Source organism: Candidozyma auris, chromosome 4 (genome assembly GCF_003013715.1).
Source record: "Candidozyma auris chromosome 4, complete sequence".
Taxonomy (NCBI): Eukaryota; Fungi; Ascomycota; class Pichiomycetes; order Serinales; family Metschnikowiaceae; genus Candidozyma; species Candidozyma auris.
In genome coordinates this window covers 437,835-457,708 of record NC_072815.1, presented here as the reverse complement: position 1 = coordinate 457,708, position 19,874 = coordinate 437,835, and the positions used below count along the sequence as shown (strand labels likewise).

At 45.7% G+C, this 19,874-nt stretch overlaps 11 protein-coding genes across 11 annotated transcripts; 5 read left to right on the top strand and 6 right to left on the bottom strand. All coding sequences in view use genetic code 12, as the record gives it.

Annotated features, from left to right (window-relative positions):
• Nucleotides 1–1,202: 1,202 nt before the first annotated feature.
• Nucleotides 1,203–2,081, bottom strand: CJI96_0003892 (uncharacterized protein; the record flags this gene model as incomplete). Its single annotated transcript, XM_029037127.1, has 1 exon — nucleotides 1,203–2,081. The coding sequence occupies one exon, from the start codon at nucleotides 2,079–2,081 to the stop codon at nucleotides 1,203–1,205; it is 879 nt and encodes a 292-aa protein (XP_028888183.1).
• A 1,027-nt stretch (nucleotides 2,082–3,108) lies between these two features.
• On the top strand, nucleotides 3,109–3,624 carry CJI96_0003891 (3-hydroxyanthranilate 3,4-dioxygenase; the record flags this gene model as incomplete). The annotated part of the gene is made up of 1 exon (XM_029037126.2): nucleotides 3,109–3,624. One exon carries the CDS (start codon nucleotides 3,109–3,111, stop codon nucleotides 3,622–3,624), a length of 516 nt encoding a protein of 171 aa, XP_028888182.1.
• Nucleotides 3,625–3,726: 102 nt separating this feature from the next.
• Nucleotides 3,727–4,350, bottom strand: CJI96_0003890 (uncharacterized protein; the record flags this gene model as incomplete). The annotated part of the gene is made up of 1 exon (XM_029037125.1): nucleotides 3,727–4,350. One exon carries the CDS (start codon nucleotides 4,348–4,350, stop codon nucleotides 3,727–3,729), a length of 624 nt encoding a protein of 207 aa, XP_028888181.1.
• A 1,153-nt stretch (nucleotides 4,351–5,503) lies between these two features.
• RPL5 (60S ribosomal protein uL18) lies at nucleotides 5,504–6,400 on the top strand (the record flags this gene model as incomplete). Its single annotated transcript, XM_029037124.2, has 1 exon — nucleotides 5,504–6,400. One exon carries the CDS (start codon nucleotides 5,504–5,506, stop codon nucleotides 6,398–6,400), a length of 897 nt encoding a protein of 298 aa, XP_028888180.1.
• A 253-nt stretch (nucleotides 6,401–6,653) lies between these two features.
• On the bottom strand, nucleotides 6,654–10,238 carry LPI9 (protein phosphatase regulator; the record flags this gene model as incomplete). The annotated part of the gene is made up of 1 exon (XM_029037123.2): nucleotides 6,654–10,238. The coding sequence occupies one exon, from the start codon at nucleotides 10,236–10,238 to the stop codon at nucleotides 6,654–6,656; it is 3,585 nt and encodes a 1,194-aa protein (XP_028888179.2).
• A 2,570-nt stretch (nucleotides 10,239–12,808) lies between these two features.
• On the top strand, nucleotides 12,809–13,345 carry ISU1 (iron-binding protein; the record flags this gene model as incomplete). The annotated part of the gene is made up of 1 exon (XM_029037122.2): nucleotides 12,809–13,345. One exon carries the CDS (start codon nucleotides 12,809–12,811, stop codon nucleotides 13,343–13,345), a length of 537 nt encoding a protein of 178 aa, XP_028888178.2.
• Nucleotides 13,346–13,755: 410 nt separating this feature from the next.
• Nucleotides 13,756–14,646, bottom strand: CJI96_0003886 (uncharacterized protein; the record flags this gene model as incomplete). The annotated part of the gene is made up of 1 exon (XM_029037121.2): nucleotides 13,756–14,646. One exon carries the CDS (start codon nucleotides 14,644–14,646, stop codon nucleotides 13,756–13,758), a length of 891 nt encoding a protein of 296 aa, XP_028888177.2.
• Nucleotides 14,647–15,747: 1,101 nt separating this feature from the next.
• On the top strand, nucleotides 15,748–16,422 carry CJI96_0003885 (uncharacterized protein; the record flags this gene model as incomplete). The annotated part of the gene is made up of 1 exon (XM_029037120.2): nucleotides 15,748–16,422. The coding sequence occupies one exon, from the start codon at nucleotides 15,748–15,750 to the stop codon at nucleotides 16,420–16,422; it is 675 nt and encodes a 224-aa protein (XP_028888176.2).
• Nucleotides 16,423–16,947: 525 nt separating this feature from the next.
• On the top strand, nucleotides 16,948–17,217 carry STE18 (Ste18p; the record flags this gene model as incomplete). The annotated part of the gene is made up of 1 exon (XM_054702150.1): nucleotides 16,948–17,217. The coding sequence occupies one exon, from the start codon at nucleotides 16,948–16,950 to the stop codon at nucleotides 17,215–17,217; it is 270 nt and encodes an 89-aa protein (XP_054558125.1).
• An 87-nt stretch (nucleotides 17,218–17,304) lies between these two features.
• On the bottom strand, nucleotides 17,305–17,991 carry CJI96_0003883 (flavin-linked sulfhydryl oxidase; the record flags this gene model as incomplete). Its single annotated transcript, XM_029037119.1, has 1 exon — nucleotides 17,305–17,991. One exon carries the CDS (start codon nucleotides 17,989–17,991, stop codon nucleotides 17,305–17,307), a length of 687 nt encoding a protein of 228 aa, XP_028888175.1.
• Nucleotides 17,992–18,176: 185 nt separating this feature from the next.
• On the bottom strand, nucleotides 18,177–19,424 carry CJI96_0003882 (uncharacterized protein; the record flags this gene model as incomplete). Its single annotated transcript, XM_029037118.2, has 1 exon — nucleotides 18,177–19,424. The coding sequence occupies one exon, from the start codon at nucleotides 19,422–19,424 to the stop codon at nucleotides 18,177–18,179; it is 1,248 nt and encodes a 415-aa protein (XP_028888174.2).
• Between the last annotated feature and the right edge of the window lie 450 nt (nucleotides 19,425–19,874).

The following is a 19,874-nucleotide window of genomic DNA, read 5'->3' as shown; positions in this document are numbered from 1 at the left end:
TTCGCTTAACGAGGACCTCTCATTTCCTATCAGTGTGGAGACACATAATTGTTGGTCCAGCGCGCCCAATAAATCTGCCGTATATAGTATGCCATGAGTGGTGAGTATGATTGAAGGTGATTCTTTCTTTGCTTGTTTGGCTCATTGAAATGATTGGGACCAAAGTATTTTGACAATTGACTTTAGAGTATAGTTGACGCCTCACAAAAAAATTAAAAAGAAAAATAATGGGGGATTTGTAGGTGCCTTGCGTGGTAAGGGAAGGTTCGTAGACTGCAATATGGGCTAGTGATGTCTTAAACGATTTGAGGAAAAGCCTATATTTGAGATGAGAAGGTCGAAAACCATCAACGCATTTCAGTGGGCGCAAACGGCTTGTTGTATGGTTGTTAGGAAGGGTTCAGAGTGTATTTCGCAGCCATTGTGGTCACTATATGATGGCTCATAATAATAGTCATCGCAGACAAAATCGAAAACGTTTGATGATTTGATATCATCAGAGCTCCATTTACACTGGGACTACTTATGCAACGCAGAAACCCTTGTCTGAACAAATACGCGTTCAATTGGTATTCTTATATAAGAGAGCCACAGATAATTAACCGCTTCGGTTCACCCACCCCTTCCCTTCTTATTATTATCACTACCCTTCATCAGCGCCGGACATCATGATTAGTGTTTTCATGACGACAAGATCACCTTTGAATCCCTGCAAGATTGGCTCGCGACGGCTCTTTGAATACAGCAGCGAAGAACGTCATTTCAACGGCGTAACTCCATCATTTTCCTATCCATTCAATTTGAAACAGCCTTCAACAATTCATATCAACTGCAATGTGTACGTGATTCTTTCCGTTCACAGCTTTTGACCTATGTGGACTGCATAGAGTGCCCACACCGGGTAACGCGATGCTCCTACTTAACAAGTGAGCGCATCCCAGCTTTTTCTTCTTTTCTTCTTCTTCTTTGTGCGGCGACCAGAACTTATACCGTGTTGCTTGTCTGTTTCCGATATCCCTACGAGTTGGCAAGTGTCAAGTTCTGGCCAGAGTAACATCCAGTGATGGACAATCGATCATCTTAGCGCCCTTTCATGAGTCTCGCTGTCGGACCCATCTGCCCCTTCCGGGGTGGTTGATTCCATGGAGCTTGTGAGGGCTGGTAGATCAAACATCTCACAAAGTATAACGTAATTTCTCGCTCTATAGCCACTGGCCCCGAAGAATGGCATACATCAAGTTTGCCATCACACCTGCGTAGATTGCCCAGCGGCGGTCCTTGTTGACGAAAGAGTCGTCGAGTAGCACAAAGATCACCGCCACGACCCCCAAGAACGCACCTATCAACATCCCCAACACTAAGTCTACGTTGTGGTTGGATTCCTCGAGCTCTGCAGATGCCCTAACGGGAGGTGCAATCACGCCAGTGTCGTCTTCAGCGCCAGCGCTGGTAGTAACGATGTTAGAGGGCTCACCAGGGGTATTGCCATTGATTGTCGATTCTATCCAACGCTCTTCGATTTGTCTTATGAGCTGCTGACGTGCTTCTTCTTCCTCGACATCTGTTACATCTCCTGCGTTCATATTTTGAAGTGCCTCTGGCAAATACACTTCCCTAAACTGGCGTCTGAGGTCATTGACATCTTCCTGACTGAAACCTTGTTGGAGCAATCGGTCAAACCCAACAACCTGAGGAGCTGTGGTTACTTGCTGTGGTCTCTTATCAAGCTCTCTTTCCTCGGCTAGCTGGCTGCTTGTGAGCTTTTCTCCCACAAGACAGTGAATGTAGATCCGTAGAGGCTCATCGATTCGCAGCAACTCCATCAGGCGCAATTTGGGGGCAAATATGTCATCTCGAAAGTTTGTGAGTTCATTAAGCACTCTGCCGTTGTATATGAGCCTGATTCGTCTTCTCTCTGTGGTCTTGCGGTGAGTTCTGATTTGCTGCTTGAGCCACAAGCTACTAACTAACGTGTTTACGTCATCCCTATCGAAATTAACAGTTAAAGGGAGCTCAAGGTCTTGAAGCGGTTCGTTGTTGCCACCTGCATCGGTGAATCGAACAATTATAACGATTTTCATGGGAAACGTATTAGTAATGTGGTGGTGGACTACAGATGTAGATTGTATGTGCGATTATGCCTGCACTAGGTGGTGCCACTGCCTAGGTAAGAGTATCCTTAGAGAACTCATTGAAGGACACTCAGGTGCGATAATAGAGCTCAATTCTCTCTTTAGAATGATCGTATACAATGAAGTAATCACTCTGGAAATTGAAGATGTTGAGGTCGATGACGGTTAGAGAATTTCGAGCGAGAGGCATTATGCAGCCAAAATCAAGAGTTTGAAACTGTCTTCCGTAAATGACACGACTCGTTATGGCTTCATTATATCCAATAAATCTCACTAAGTAGGTTTTGCTTTCGAGCCTGAGGAGTTCACGTTTTAGAAGCTCCTTCTCTCATGTGAGAGTTGAAAGAACGAGAACTCTGTACAACAAGGATGAACTCTCAGTAGAATTAAAAACAAGTCTTTCATGCCATGTAGTAAATGAACTCAGGCATGCATTATCTGGGCTTTTCCAAAGCTCAGAGAATGGTTTCAAGGGATTTTATATGTGGTCGCGATTTATCGTTGACGTATACGTTTTCTTTAAGCTGATTTAGCCACATTTCAGCCCCAAGGACGACACAAAGCAGACAGAGCTACCATATGAAGCTAGTTTCTTTAAATTCTCTTTCTTTTAATGCCTCGATTATAGCCAATATAGTCAACTCAAAATCAATTCTTCACAAGCTTCGTTCCTCATGGCCCAATGGTCAAGGCGTCTGGCTACGATTAGTAACCACTTCTGTTGGAACCAGAAGATTCCAGGTTCGACTCCTGGTGGGGAAGCTTCTTTTTTTCATCTCAAAACACAGCTTAGTCGCCGATGACTTCAGCCTCACGTAAAAGTCAGACGATATCATGTATTACGTGCTGCTACGGCGTCTGGCCAGAGCAACTAGTCCGAGGCGTTATACGAGAAGGGTATAAAGTGCAGTCTGAGTCATCTGCGATCATACTCCACCAGAGGCAAACCTCGACGCAATTAAACTAAGACTTTCATATGCTTACGCCGCCGATCAACATCAAAAACTGGATAGCCGAAAACGGTCACTTGTTGAAACCGCCCGTCAACAACTATTGTCTTCACCGTGGGGGTGCGACTGTTATGATAGTAGGAGGGCCCAACGAGAGAACTGACTACCATGTGAACCAGACCCCAGAGTATTTCCACCAGCTCAAAGGGAAAATGTGCTTGAAAGTTGTTGATGAAGGTGAGTTCAAGGACATTGTGATCGAAGAAGGCGACTCGTTTTTGTTACCAGGGAATGTGCCTCACAACCCCGTGAGGTTTGCCAATACCATTGGCTTGGTGGTGGAGCAGGATCGGCCCGAGGGAGTCAACGACAAGATCCGGTGGTACTGCCGTAATTGCAAAGAAATCGTGCACGAGATTGTGTTCTACTGCTCGGATTTGGGCACACAGGTTAAGGAGGCCATTTTGTCGTTCGATGGGGACGACGAGGCCAGGACATGCAAGAAGTGTGGCGAGTACAACTACTCGAAGCCACAGGTCTAGGATGGGACAAAAAAAAAAAGGACAGGACAGAGAGTATGCAAATGCAACACTTAATGATTGGGGAGGATGTACGGTTGGTTATGATGTCTTGATATATGAATGCTACTCTAACTTCTTTCTGTAGAAGGCCTCGCCTTGGTCAAACACATAGTCCACCACGTGCTCAACAGGCTCGTCGAAGATATACGGCAAAAGAGGCACGATACCCAAGCCCACACTGACAGGGCCGTATGTCTTGATCGCCTTGGTCTGGACGTTTTTGAACAACACTGACGAGTACCTTACGGCAGAGTGGATGGTCAATGCAGGCAATCCCATGGAGGCAAGACCTTGGAAAATGCCTCTTTTTGCAAACTGCACCCTCCAGTCCGTTTCAGAGAGCGAGTTGCCCACCTGTTGTCTGTACTTCACCGCTTCTTCCTTGTTCTCCTCTGGTGTCGGTTGCCATGGCAAAAGCCCCGGCTTGTATCTTCCTTCGTTCCTCATCTTCACCACCCATGAGGCGTATCCAACGTCACACAACAAATACGCCCAGGATACACCGTATCCCAACGTCACCAAATACGGGTGGGCCACGGGCCGGAAGGACTCGCCAATGTCCGAGGTGTAGGCGATGTATCTGTGGGAAGCACGGAGAATTGTTCTGAACCGGTTGGCGTAAGCAGCATATCTGAGATTTCCCTCTTCTGGGGCCTGCTGGGGCCTTGAAGACTCTTCAGTGGACATTGGGTGGAATGAGTGGCTGGAGGGTACTTTGGAGAGGCAAGATAGAGGCGAGGGCAACGATGCACTATGCAGAGGCAATGCCGACGGAGAAGAACATTAGAACTGGTGTATTGAGGCGGCTTGTTTCTGTTGATCGTTACAGAGTAGATTGACAAGCTTGCAGGAAGTTTTCATCAAAAAAGTTAGGTTTTTACCTTCTTCTCTGTGGGCAGTCTACAGAATGGGTGCAAATCTGCTGGTGCACGTCAAAAGTTTAAGCGAGGAGTGTTGTGCCTGAAGAATGGACCGTACATAAATAATAAACCTAAGATAGAAAATCAATAATTGCGCCATCTTGTAGGAAGAGAGGCAATTATGTGTTTGAAGATGACAAGATAATCATATTAAAGTTATTGATCATTTTTGTTTCGACTGTTGTGCTTATGATGATGTTATCGATTCGCTGCAAAGTGCACTGAGTTACCCTTTCCCCCACCCTCGGCATTCCAGGGTAGTTTACGAAAGTTTCTCAATCCTTTGAAAAGAAAGAAGACTTTTAAAGCTCACTGCAGAGTGTAAGCTACGATATAAATACCACAACAGTCCTTTTGTTTTGTTCACAATTCGCTTGTGCATAGTCTATCTGACGTTTCGCAGCCATTAAGAGAATATGCAAACAATGGCTGGGGTAAACCAAAGGAGCCCACTTTTGAGATGCACTTCAACGGAGACCGCCTGGGATCTGCTAATCAAGGATGCGTGGAGTGAAGGCATTGATCGTTACGGAAATGGACAAAAGCCGGTGCTAACTACTCGTTAGGATCATCGCTCCTCACATCATTGCACTGTGCATCAAATAGCACACACCATCACTAGTTCTCGCCCAAAGTGGCAACAAAAGAAGGCTTACATGAAAAGTTTTTGTTTTTTTGTATTTTCACTAGCGCTTAAATCATCTACATGCTTCCTTGCTTCCTTTCCAAACCGTAATTTACAACCTACGACAGAATGTACGGTACCAACTATACTTAACGCGCGCGTAATTTGTAGCCTTCCATCTGCAACTTTTCTCACCAAGGGTCGTGCCCCGCCTATTTTATTTTCAGTGAGGGCCTCACTAAAAAGTGAAAAATTCTTCTCTTCTCAATTCCCCATCTAGAACCAACTAACAAAAATGGCTTTCGACAAAGCAGTCAAGACCTCTGCCTACTCTTCCAGATTCCAGACCCCCTTCCGTAGAAGAAGAGAGGGTAAGACCGACTACTACCAGAGAAAGAGATTGGTCGCTCAGCACAAGGCTAAGTACAACTCGCCAAAGTACAGATTGGTTGTTAGATTCACCAACAAGGACATCATTGCCCAGATCGTTTCGTCCCAGATTGTCGGTGATATTGTGTTGACCGCTGCCTACTCTCACGAGTTGCCAAGATACGGTATCAAGCACGGTTTGACCAACTGGTCTGCTGCCTACGCTACTGGTTTGTTGGTTGCCAGAAGAGCTTTGCAAAAGCTCGGCTTGGACGAGACCTACAAGGGTGTCGAGGAAGTCGAGGGTGAGTACGAGTTGACCGAGGCCGTTGAGGATGGTCCAAGACCTTTCAAGGTTTTCTTGGACATTGGTTTGCAGAGAACCACCACCGGTGCTAGAGTGTTCGGTGTGTTGAAGGGTGCCTCTGACGGTGGTTTGTACATTCCTCACTCTCCAAACAGATTCCCTGGTTGGGACATTGAGTCTGAGGAGTTGGACGCCGAGCTCTTGAGAAAGTACATCATGGGTGGCCACATTGCTGAGTACATGGAGGAGTTGATGGATGACGATGAGGAGAAGTACAGACAGGTGTTCAAGTCCTACATTGACGAGGAAATTGACCCTGAGGACATTGAGGAGATTTACATGAACGCCCACGAGAAGATCAGAGAGGACCCATCTTTCAAGCCTACTGAGAAGAAGTTCACCAAGGAGCAGTACGCTGCTGAGTCCAAGAAATACAAGGCCAAGAAGTTGACCAAGGAGCAGAGACAGGCCAAGATTGCCGAGAAGATCGCTGCTTTCAAGGCTGCTCAGGAGTAAGTGCACCTAGTATTTACCACCGACAGGGGACTTTGCCCGCAGTTGTATTCTAAATAGCTAATACCGTCTTCTCAAAAGTCTATTGTAGCTATGAAGTGTAGTAAATAGTGATTATGTTGATATAATAGTTTGCTGAAGATGCTTTACTACCGTTGACGGATGCAACGATGAATGCATTCATGCAAAGGACCACATTCAAATACTAAACGAGTATTGGTTGAATTTGTGATATGTATTAATAAATGCTGTGGTGCTACGTTGCGCAATCTTTGTTGGAACGGACTCTTTGAGCCTCATTCAAAAGCTTGTCGTAAGCCTCATCGACAACAGGATGGACAGTTTGTTCATCACCGGAGTCAATGGAGTGTGAGTCGTCGGCAGCGTCGCTCAGTGGGGTCTCCTGGGCATCCTTGAATTCTAGGCTTTCAGATTGAGACAGTAACGGCTTACGTTCCACGGAGTTTCTTTTCTTGTCTGCGTTGTAGATGCCATCCAAACTGACTCTGTGCGTGCTGATTTTGGAGATCAAGTCTGTCACAGAATCAACACCCTTTGCCTCGATAATAGCCTCACGAAGTTCTGAGCCCGATGGAACAGCTCCAATGACCAATTTTTCTTGCTGCTTCTCGTCTGATTCCTCCGCCTCAGATTTTCTATGCTCCATGAAATACCCCCAACGATGAAATTCTCCCTCCTCTTTTTCTTGCTCTTTAGCATGCAAAGACGTTTGTGACATAGATCGGAATAAGACCGGACGTCCTGTGGTATTATCAATTGGGACCTTCAGTCCATCCGAACTAGATTCCACGACAACCAGGTGAGGTTCAAATGTTGAATCTGGGGCTGTGAATGTTGCAGTGGGTCTTGATTTTGCCATCAAAATAGGACCAGCATCAATTAGGGCCTTGGAGCTCTCATGCAAATGCTGATGGTCACTGCTCTTCAGCGGCTCAGAGGCACGCCCTGGAGAGATTTCCAGATCGAGTGAAAGCTGCTTGTCGTCCTTTGCTGAAGGAGAAGGACTCATGGGATAACTGGTAAACTTCTTTGCCTTTTGCTCAAAAAGATGGACGACCTTCTCTAAAGAAGCATCAAGAAGACAAAAGCGCAACAAAGACTCCTTATCCTCAAAGTTGAGTGTTCCAGATGCACGCTTCTGAAATAGATCATCGATGATCTTGTGAATATCCTTTCTGATCGAGTTGGTTCTTTCAATCAATGCATTCGTGATGATTTTCTGCAACTTCAAGTCGGCTTCCTCGGAGTTCTTGTCACTTTCGATCAACATCTTTTCCGCAGTCTCCATAAGAAGAGAACCGTCGAACATAACATCGTCTTGTGCGGTATCACCACGGCTGCTGTTGATATCCGGTCTAACTTGACGGTCTAGATTCTTCATTAGATAAAGTGCCAATCTCTGCGAAAGTTCATCTGGGACTATGTCATAGTCCAAGTCCAAATTGAATATGTTTGAGTTCTTCACTGCCGTGTATAATGAGCCAATGCAACCGCGGGTCAAATTTCGATTACCAAGAAGTGACACATGCACTAGGTTCTTGACCTTTGGTAGGATATCGGCAATGGCGTCAATAGATTGTGATGTGAGCTCATTTAGATCAAAGTGCACTCTTCTCAACGACGGGAATAAAGGAAGGGTCTTGCTGAGTTTTGAGATGACCCCGGGGAATAGTTGTGGCAAGGAGCTCAAGTCCAAGAATCGGAGCGTCTGCACCTTGGCCAACCCTCGTAATAGCTCTCCTACTTCTTCCATGTTTTGTAGATTGGTAGCGTTGAGCGAAAAGAAAATGAGGCGAGTCTCTTTGGTGTTGAATGCCTCAATAAACGGCCTAAGCTGGCCATTACTCAAATCATTGTATGCTATATCAATTCCAACGCACTTGGAATTGGGTCTGCTGATCCAGTCAGCAATCATCTCACACTTGCGAAGGTTGATCTCAGTAGCAGCTACCCCGAGTCTGCAAGTGGAAATAGTGAGTGCCTGCTCAAGCAACTTTTCGAAGGTCTCATCCGAAAGCTTACAACCTCCCATCACCAACTCTTCGATTCCTCCACGGGCGACTAAAGTTTTGATAAACAAGTCCCAGTTCATGGCAGAGCGGAATGATGTTTGCTTAGTCACTGTCTTCACCCTCTGTTGAGAAATGTCAAGTTTCTTGACTGTCCGGTTGCGACCTAAGAATTCACAAAGATAAAGCCATCCAGTTTCGTCGATGGCAACGTTACGAAGAGAAAGCTTCTCCAATGTCTTGCTGTGTACCAAAGCCGCCAACAAGTGCTTAAGCATCTCAGTCGTCATTGTAACATTATCAAAAATGACTGTGTTGATAGGGGTGATAGCGAGGAAGTCGCTGAATGAAAGAACATCTATCAAGGTTGGCTTTGGATTCAAGAGCTTGAGCACCTGTAGAGGACTGGTTTTGTTCTTAAGCTGTTTCAACGTTGCTGGGATGGGAAGGATTTCACGAAGATGGCAGCACCGAGCGTAGATATCTTCGAGAGACAAATCTTCAATAGCAATCTCCGGGTGTTCGCTACTCTCATCGAAATGATTCTCATGAACATGTAAAGGCTTGTCAATTTCTATCTTCTCAGCCTGAATATCAACCTCATCCTCTTCTATGGTTGCTGAAGTCTTATTTGAAGTCTTGAACAGAGAGATCTGTGCTGCCAAGCGCTTGGCGGAAAGATGTGCATCCATAGCATGCTTTTCAGCTTCTGCAAGAGCTTTTCTTTGTGCTTCAATGGCCATTTGGAGCTCTTTTTCGGTGTACTTTGTCTCAGTGATACTCGTCTTGTTTCCCTTGCCGTCACTCACAGAGATGCCTTGAGACAAGCGAGGAAGCGGAGCAGTCAAGTCTTCTGGAATCAAGACGTTGCCCTTTTTAGGGCGCCTTGAAGGAATCTGCTGCTGAGGATCATCACTTAGCTTGTCTAAAGCGAATGCCACACGTTTTAGCTTTCGATCCGCAAACTCTCGCATGACTTTCTCCTTATTCTTATTGCGATTGAGTACAACCCGCTGTGACGGTGGAGGAGGAGGGGGGTTCTGATCGACATTCAGGGTTCTTCTTTTAAAGAAACCACCACGTTCCGAGTCCACTGACAGTTTTGGACTAGCTGAAAACGAAGAGCGCCTTCCCTTAGGCTGCGGAATAGAGATGCCAGCTTCTGCTGGGGGTCTATTAACTAAGGATGCCAAATCTTGATTCGCTGGTGGCTGCGAGCCAGAGCCTATCATGTTTGGATTGAGTTTAGTAGAAGCTGCTGGGGGAGCCGAACTCGGGGATGCATTACCTGAACTCTTGAACTTCAGTGATAGAGAGCTCAAAAACGAGCGTCCCCTTCCAGAATTTGATCTCAGAGGCGGCTGCGACGAGCTTGAGTCGCTATCATGAGCAGATCCATTGGAGCCAGAATTGCCCAAACTCATAAAGCTTATACTGGATCGTCTTCGGGGCTGTTGCGGTGGAGTAGATGGGGATGCCTGGGATGCGGCAGCAGGAGACGACGGAGATCTCGCCGTTGTGGGTTTCAGGACTGCCTTCAGCGGGTATTTAGGGTCCTCAGGGTCTATAGGCGCCTGCTGCTTGCCTTGCTGCTCACTCAGCGCCAGTTCCATGCTCACAGATCTTCTCGAACCACTTTTCTCTCTCTCTCTGTCTCCATTATCCTTGTCATCGGCCCTCAGCCTATCCTCGTCAGCGCCAGCTTTATCCAGGTGGAGCTTCTTATTGAGTTTCTTGGACTTGCCTCGAAATAGCCAGTCGACGTCGCCGTTGGAGACGCCAGTCTCAATATCCGACGGCGGAATAGACATTCGGAACAAGGAATTCGGCTCTGTTGATTGATAAGCTGTGTATTTGGAGGTGTCGTTTGAAAGGTGTCTTTATTGAACTTGCTCTTCCTGCAGTGCGATATCAGTGTGGGCAGATCGTGTGTAAATTAGACGCAGCGAATTCAGAGCAAGTACAGATTTGAGCTATTTCGACAAAAATGTCAGGAAGGCGACTAAAAACGTCCGAAACTACAATTCATCGATTGTTTCCATGAAGCTTTTCATGTGCTATCTCTCTCCAGCTCTTCCCTTGTAGCCCGCTTTGGGTCACAAAAACAATGATCCTGAACAATATCTCAAGCACATGACGCCCAAACCGTGGGGATCGGGTAAAGTTCGACACAACAGAATCAGCGAAGAAGTTCTTTTATAGAGGCTGGGATGCAATCGGGGATAAATTAGGTGCAACGGTAATGCTTATACCAAAGCTTTCTGGGAAGTATTGAGGTCTTTCATCGTTTGAAAATATAGGGCCCTGTGCGGCTCGCGAAGTTCGATCTGGGAGGTAATATGGGGAAGATTTCAAAGGCAACTTATTGGTTTGAGGAGCGAATCTAGTCCATTTACTACTACTTTGATGTCATTTTTTATTTGCTCGGCAATTCGACTTGCCGGACGATCCCAATTGACTGGTATTGTTCTCCTGCCATATGACGTTACTGGCTGCGAAAAACAACCCCACTAATTGGGCAAATCATGCTGTACTCAAGGAAGCGAATGAGAACAGGAGCGGCGTAAATTTAGGAAACACAATTCACAGTTTTAATATAAAGTACTTGATAGTAAAGTCGTATGTCGCTTGATTTTGGGATTTGGTAGTCAGAGCAAGAATGTGAAAGAAAAAACCCTTACGGGGAACTCAAAAATGGATCTATAATAAGACTCGTCAGGCTGTGAGGGGCTCAACTTTGAAGAACACGAAACTAATTTTTTTTTTTTGCAGTATTATCGGTCATGACTAGGATGGCAGGTTAGGAATACTTTGAATAGCTCATATTCTACCAAACGCTGCGGAGTCCTTGGCAATGTCAACGAAGAAGTCATGGAAGAAGCGGATTGACTTCGCTGGAGCTACTCATCGTAATTATCGAAATGTTACAGGATTGCGCCCAACCACCTATTTACAAACCTTGGCTGGTGTAGTTCTGCGTCTACATCAGAGTAGCATCTGACCTGTTCGAAAAGCAAGTACAAAAAAAAAGAGCAGTCATTTACTCACCCCACTCGCTAAGTCGAATCAGGGAGACTTGTTGAACAGGGCACGAGAGTGAACGAACGGAAAAACTTTACGGCGAGTAAGCCCCAAAGGTGAAAGCATCCCTAGATCGATAATCAAGACCACAATTCATCCCAGAAACGCTATCATTCATTGAAGTGGCCTGTCAAAACAAAATAGGATCGATAGAACAAGGCGCAAATGCATAACGGCAAGAAAATGAGAGTGAAAGTAAGTATCAATTTAGTCTTCAACGGTCAAACATGATGGTCATGATAATGTAACAAAATACACTTTAGATGAGCAAGAATCTGCTATGAACAGTCACCCAGATATGAAAAATTGAAATAATCAGCGACGTTGACGATGGGAAGGCGGGCAAGTATTTTCTTATACCATATAGAGGATTGGCTGATAAACTACATCCACCTTTGCGTGAACCCCCGTTTCAACGTATCCCGAGGTGCCAGCAATTCTTTACAGCTTTCACTCCTCCGAAATTTAGATTGAACTTCGAGACTAGCGGTAGTGTTGCTTTTCGCAGCCATTTCCACCGTCCACCAGAGTGTCACCTTCCAGTCTAACCAAAGTGAAACATTTATCGTAAAATTTCAGAGTAAACCACATATTACAGCTTTACTCAGCCAAGTAGTGGCAAAGGACTTCATTAACGTACTTGGCCGTTGTTGCCTCTTTATTAAGCGAAGTCAATCAGAGTCAAGTCAACATAAATCTGCCGCAAAAAAATCTACATCAACATACGTGCCAAATCGACAGCTACAATCGCCTTCAAATTCGACATATAATTTCTGTCACCTGGTCATACAACACCACGAGTCTAGAAGTCTATGTCGCAGTCTAGAGAAATACTATGCCCTCAGCTAACTTTGCTCACTAAGCTCACTAAGGTAAGCTCACAGCACCGTGCTCACGATCGAAGGAGATAGAAACGACATTGTCGACCCATTTTCCTAAAGAAGTCTGAAAAATGTCGCATGGGCCCCCATAGATAGGAGCTCCCGTTTTCTCCGTCATCTTCACTCCGTCTATTCTCCGACACCTAAATTCTCGGATCGTGGATCAAGGTCGTCTCTCCCCTTCCGAATCCTGCCTCCTCTCGTCCAATCACCTTGCTTCATCGTTGCTTAGTAAATGTCGCGCGCCCCGACTCTGTTTTCGGCAGCGGAACCGACATCGGCGCGCCCACATGACCAACCTCCGCCCTGTATCCAATCCCTTCCTCCCAGTCATCGCTTATCATAAAAATCAGTCTCTCCGCACTACATTCCACCCACTACTTCTTCTTCATCTGGACACATCTTTATCTTCATTAACAATGTTGAGACAACTTGCCAGACCTATGCTTACATCGGCCAGATTGGCCAGACCAGCGTTTGCCGCTGCTAGACCAGCGTTGAGAATGCCCGCTATGGTTCCAGTGGCCTCAAAGAGAATGTATCATGAAAAAGTGCTTGATCACTATGCCAACCCCAGAAACGTTGGTGTGTTGAATAAAAACGATGCTGACGTGGGAACCGGGTTGGTGGGTGCGCCAGCTTGCGGTGATGTCATGAGATTGCAAATAAAGGTGGATGAAGACACTGGCGTGATCAAGGATGTTAAGTTTAAGACTTTCGGCTGTGGCTCTGCTATCGCCTCTTCTTCGTATGTCACTGAGCTTGTCAAGGGCAAGACCATCGAGGAGGCAATGCGCATCAAGAACACGGCTATTGCCAAGGAATTGTCGTTGCCACCAGTGAAGTTGCATTGCTCCATGTTGGCTGAGGACGCCATCAAGTCTGCTGTCAAGGACTACAGATCCAAGAGAGCCAGTGCCGTTAAGGAACCCACTTTGGGCCCTGCCACTGCCTAAGCTTGCTCTAAGCATGCTCTCTGGCTCTGTTTACCCTTGCATAACATTGGTGTTTTCATCTGTCAAACTTTTGTGTCAGGCCAAGTGTCTGGCGTCTCGTTAAATTTCATGATTTCTCCGTTGATTCGGAGCTGGTGAACACTTGACGAGGCATATGAAACTGTCGATGTTGACATTGACATTTCAGTGCTCCAGTCGGTAGTTCGGAAACACCCGGTGATTCAAGCGCACATTGCTTGTTATAGCTTTATTTATTGTACACCGAAATACACAGAATATAAGATGAACTTAAGATGCTGTAGTTATATATATATATGTACCCCAGAAAGGGATCAAGAGTTTGTGGGCTGACATTTGCATGGCTGCATACGCGCTAAAAGGTCTAGTAGCCTTCGATAACCAATATCCAATCACACCACAAAGAGGTATTTGGCAAATTGTTTGCCTAAGAAACCAACCTCCAAGCTCCAGTGGCGCATGCGTGTGATGGAAAATACGCTGAGTGCTGTCATGAAGGCTATGATGCCATATGCTATCTTCTTAGCCCTCAAGCTGAACTGACGTCTATATTTGAACAAACCACTCACTGTGTGATAAAATGATACCCACAGGAGAAGCACGAGCATGGCGTAATTGAAGTAGCATCCCAATGACCCATACGGAGACTGGTGTAGGTAGTGTGTCACATAAGACAAGGTAATTAGCGAGGAGTCCCCATCGATGGCTACGGGGCCCAACTTCATTTTGGCGAAATGATAAGCCAACGCCCCGGTCATGATGTATCCTGAAAACGTCAACGGCGTGAAGCTGGGGAACTGCGATGAGATCCACAGCTTCTTGAACCCAAGCCCAAAGATGGTGCCGATACCTCCGAGACCGATATCGTCTCTGTTCTCTTCTTTAATGATGATGTCTGTTTCTTTACGAACTCTTCTGTCACGTCTTGCTACACTCCTCACCACTCGTAGAGCCACCCCAGCAGCCACGTGGAGAACACCGGTAGCGTACACCATAGTAGGCTCCATTAAGGGTCCCATGTACACATTTCTGGCCATTTCAAACACATTCTGGCACGTTTTCTGGCTCAATCCTAGCCCGGGAACAATGACTGTTGATGCCAAGTGGAGCCCGTAGAATCCCAAGAACCCGTAGGCCAGGTACTTCTGGATATTTAGTAGGATCGATGACGCCTTGTGTACCCAGCTTTTCTTGCGGGTGGGAGGCGTGAATTGTGGCTCGTCCTCTGGATAGATCTCCTCCAACGGTGTAGGAATTATCTGTCTTAGATCCTCTAGAGACATTGGTAGGTGTGTAGTTGACGAGGTTGCAAAGGAGTCCAATGGGAGACGATGAAGATAAGCTTGCTGTGTGGAGGATGCGAAGAGGAAGAGTAGGGAAAGGGAGTTTTGAGAACACACACAATAATGGGCAAGTGAGGGATACGTTTAAACAAGAAATGTTCAAGGATATCAACTGCTATGACATTTTATATAATTTTGTCTGTCCAATGGAATTTGCATTGAGGGTCTCTTCGGGTATTTGTGAGTGGCTGCGAAATGGAGACTTGCTCAACGAAATGGCTGCAAGGAAAGAGAAGCCCGAAGAGAGAGAATCACCAAATACGTTTTGAGTTTTAAAACGACTGGTTCAAGTACAGATTTACTGAAGACAGTTATCCGGACTTGAACAAGTAGTATAGCTGACAGGCTACTTCGGATACTTTTATATTCCTTCTGAACAAGGCGTACGTACCATGTACATGGTGAGCATGAAAATTGTAATGCCGAGATTTCAAAGCTTATTGAAGCGCTGTTTACTCCAGAAAATAACCCTCAGATCTCTTTTCAGAACCTCACAGACTCAAAATGCCTAAACTTTCCCGAACCACGAAAACGAAACAAGCAGGAGACTGAACCTTTTTGCGTTTCGACTGCACCTTCTTCAAGTCTTAGTGAAACCTTGTCTTGTACTAACATTTCACCATAGAAACGACGGTCTACCACTAGCACAATAGGATCAAAGCGTATAAAGTGTTGAAGCAAAATTTTTAGATTTGTGTCGAATAGGTTAGTGTCTGATTTTATGTATAACTCCACCACTGCGATATTTTTTGCATGTTTGCTGGAACCTGATGGTATACGCTAGAGTGTTCGTGGCTGCGAAATACCTAAATACCTACATCCTAAGCACTTCCCAACCTCGTAACCATTTCCATGAAGAATGGACTATATTATGAGTCACTGCACTAAGGTTTCAATTCACTCGTCTCTCCAAAATCACTTCATCATCATATGCACAATTTTATGAGCTGCCTTCCCTACTTATCTGGCTCTCGTGTATGAAGCGCGAATACTCCTTGGTGACACCCAAATCAACACCTACACCTTAAAGACTGCTTCCTCATGTCTTCCGCTACGTTCACACAAACCAGAACATTTGCTCAAAATCTCGAGAAGCAAACGGAGCAGCTTCTAAGTCGCCTCTTGAAGATCCAGACTGCAGGGGTCTCGGTAGAGCCCTCAGAGGAAGAGTCGTCAGTAACCAACTCCATTGTCGATATGCTCGAGAAGAGAGAAGAGGTGGTGGGAAGACTCAATCGTCTTCTGGAGAGCGATGCAAACATCTCAACATCGAAGCTCCAGCAGTTGCAGAGACACAAGGAAGTGCTTGCTGACCACAAGGGATCCTTCCACAAGATCCAGGGCCGAATCACGGAGGAAAGAAACAGAAATAACTTGCTCTTCACAATCAGATCAGATATCTACGCTCACAAGCAAAGAGAGATTTCTCTGGGCCCAGATAATGAGAACAACTACATCTTGGACGAGAGGGCAAGGGTCGACAATGCCAACTCTTTCGCAGATAGACTACTTCAGCAAGCATATGAAACTAGAGATGAGCTTTTCAGTCAGAGGGTGCAGTTACAGAATGCAGCAAACAGGATACTGGGTACTTTGCAGAGCGTCCCGGGCATCAATGTCTTGATCTCCAAAATCAATACCCGCAGAAAGAGAGATACTCTTATCATGGGTTTTGTTATATCATTGTGCATTATTGGACTTTTCTTCCTCGCTTAGATGTGGAGGATTTACAATTTGAGAGATTCTTTGCTTCATTATTTGCATCATTCTACATAAACGTTCTTCTCTGGTGGTTACCAACATAGCTCCGAGCGATGGCTCTCCGCCAGTATAGCTGCATTCATGGTGTTTTATGACAGCACAAACTGGGTTGAATTGGAGGGAATGCACGAGGGTTGCAAGAGCACCTCTCGGAATTGTCGTCCCTGCCTACGCTTCTTCAACAAAGCAGTTTTTATGATCCAGAGACTGAAGCATAGATCTTTTGCTGATGTGACTTCACCCAAGATTCCAAGTACTATCTGAGTACATAAGTAAAAGACTCCCAGTCAGTTACAGTTTTGGAAGCTGTGTTACATCAAGATAATATAGGCAGTGTTTCATGTACGGCAGGGTCGACCTGTTTCAGGTTGCAAAATATTATTGACACTGTGAGCGCGGGCAACCAACAGGTATAATTATCTCCAGTGACCCAGTTCCTGTGATTTAGGCCATTCATCTCCATTTTTTTTTCGTTTGGCAATGGACCCAGAGTTCAACAACAGAATTGACCTTTTAAAGCTACGTCGAATCGAGCAGTTGAACGAGCGACTCAAACAACAACTCAAAAAAGAGCGAATTCCCGCATCAAGAGCCGCAGCGCTCATAATAGAGAACATGGAGGATACCAGCGACCCCTTGATCCCACATATCTGGAAGCATCAAGCAGACAATAATAAGTTCAAGGGTTATCAGACAGCAACAAGCGGAAAGCAAAGCTCTGGTGGAGCACTGTGCTGCACCATCGTTTAACAGATGAACATCAATTACCTTATTATATTAGAGTTTGTGATATGTACGACCAATCAAGTTACATTTGTACTAGTGTCACAGCTGTCATCACCCGCCAATAGCCTTATTCTCCTTTTCGTCCACCTTGATCTGCCTGAGGTGGTCGACACTCTCACCGCCCAAGGTAGCATCTGCCTCCTTCTCGTCAGATCCACAGCCACAGTCGTAGTCCTCCAAGATGTTCAGACAGTCGTAGATGGGCTTCTTCAACCTCTCGTTGACCTTGTTGTGAATGTCACACCCCCAAAGGGCAGCGTTCTTCCTGCTACTCACCTGAGGAGGATACTTAGATAAGAGCCCTTGGAAGTGCCTGGCACAGTCTCCACAAGGGTACACCTGTGCAAAAAGGTGAATGTATTGCTTTAAAGTTGCCTTTTGCTGCTCGTTGGGCTTCTCAGGGTACCTTGCCAATACCGTATGGAGAAGGTGCCAGGCAGAGTTACCCAATTGTGCTTTCAACGTCTCATTGGCCATCTTAGGCATAAATGGCTGCTCAGTGAACTCACCCACGCTTTGTGCTTTTGAATTAGTCACATCAGCAGCCTCATCCTCTATTTTTTTGCTCTCCTTTTCGCTCAATTTGATATCGGTTTGCTTCTCAACCACTGGAGTTCGGACTGTGACAGGTCCAGAGGAGCCGAGGCTAGTAGAGTCGCCCGAGGCCACAAAGTAGATAGCACATGAAACAAGTAGGAGAAGGCAGACAGCGAAAAAGGGCCTTTTTGGATGGAACATGGGAGGAAAAGTAGTCAAGGGAAATCAACAAGTAACGCCATTTCCCAAATAGTATAGCGAAGGTGGAGTCACGTGCGACTAATGCAAATAGAGCTAAAAACCAACAAGAAATGGGAAGCCAAACAGATTCGATACTGTCTAGGGTGAGGTTTTCACTATTTATGCTACAGTTGCAGGGATGTAGCCTATTGGCTTGTCTTTTTGACTTGCGTGGCGGCCTCCAACACTCCAGGCAAGGGACCATTTCCAATGGAGGTAAGAAGCCTCACACCTGCTGCGAGAGACAAGATCAACCCTACAGAGGTCCACAACAAGAGATGGGCGGTAGCAGAGATATCCTTCTTGCCGCAATCGAAACCACTCCACTTGGTTGTCTTGCTCTTCTCCTTGTCGTAAGTGGCCTTACAAGCACATTGCCAGCAGCCTTTCTTAGATTCTTTGCACAGGCCATGGCTAGAACAGTTTGAAGTTGCCTTGTTACAGGCTTCTTCATCGCTGAAACAAGCACCACTGGTGGTACGCTTATCGAAAGTTGTGAACAAAGACTCCAACTCAGCGTTACGTTTCTCCAAGGCAGCCTGCTGGTCTTCATGGAGCACGGAGTCAAGTCCAACAGCAATAATAGTGACATCAAACTTCTTTTGTAATTCAAGTAGCACGTCTCCAAGGGCCTTTTTGGACAACTTGTAGGTTTTTGTGTCGTACCCAATCTTGCGACCAATCGAAAGAAGTGACATCGACTTGACAAAAAGCACAGACTTCTCAGCAACATCACAGGCTTTCAAATTCATCAAGGAAGCAAGATCATTGATGAAATTCTTGTCATTCACAAGTTTCAAGCCAGAGTCCTGAAGCCCGAGGTCAAGAAGACGCTGGTCACGCTTGTGATGGTCGCTTTTGCCGGTGAACTGTTTCCACGCAGCAACCATGGTGTCTTCAAATTGGTGGAAAGATTCCTTGAGCTCGGAAATAGATTCCTTGGGAGCAACTGCCTTGATCTCTTTGGTCAAATGGGCTGCACCTGAATTGTCAGAATTGGACGCAAGCATCGATGCAAGTTTGTGTACGGTATTATCAGCAAAGGCCTTTACATGGTCCTTGACGCTGAATGTTGGAGCCAAACCCTGGCTCTCAAAGAAGTCGGATGGGGTGTCCACTCCTCTCAATTCAATCAAAAGCTTTGGCCTAGACGATTCAATTTCCTTATGGTGCAATTTATTTAACGTCTCAATATCAGACTCGTCAACCACAAAGAAGTCACCAAGGTCCAATTTATCTGCAAAATATAATTGACTAGCCTTGAACGAAGCACTCACATCATTTGCACCATGGCTGTGCGAAAGCTCGTAAACGGCAGCAGAAGCCGAGCTAGCGGCGCAGGCTGGTATTAAAAGAGCTGAGAGAACTCCCGAACCTAGGAAAGAAGCTCTCATAGTGTTTTATTATGGTTGGCAAAGGGAGAGGGCTAGATGAAAGACGAGTACTTTGGACAAGTTGATATCGCAATTTGTGGACCTGGCACAGTGTGCAGGCACCTAGCAGTTACTAGTAGAAAAAAGAACGGGTATTTCATATGCAGTAGACTCCATTGTAGAGTCTTTTCAAGGACAGAGCTTGAAGTATGTCATGAGTACAATTCGACTTCTTTTTTTTGCTAGACAAGATTCTGATTGAGGTAAATAAAATAAGAATACTACAGAAAGAAGTACAACTAGAAAACTACAGAAAACACACCTTCAATCAGCCTCACTTGTTAGAGATGCTTACCTACAATGGTCTACGATCAGTGTGTAATGCTACTTCACTGAAATGCGGTGCAAATGTCCCCTCTGACCTTCAGCCGTGATTAATTTATGGATTCCCCCTCGTCCATTATTCATTTT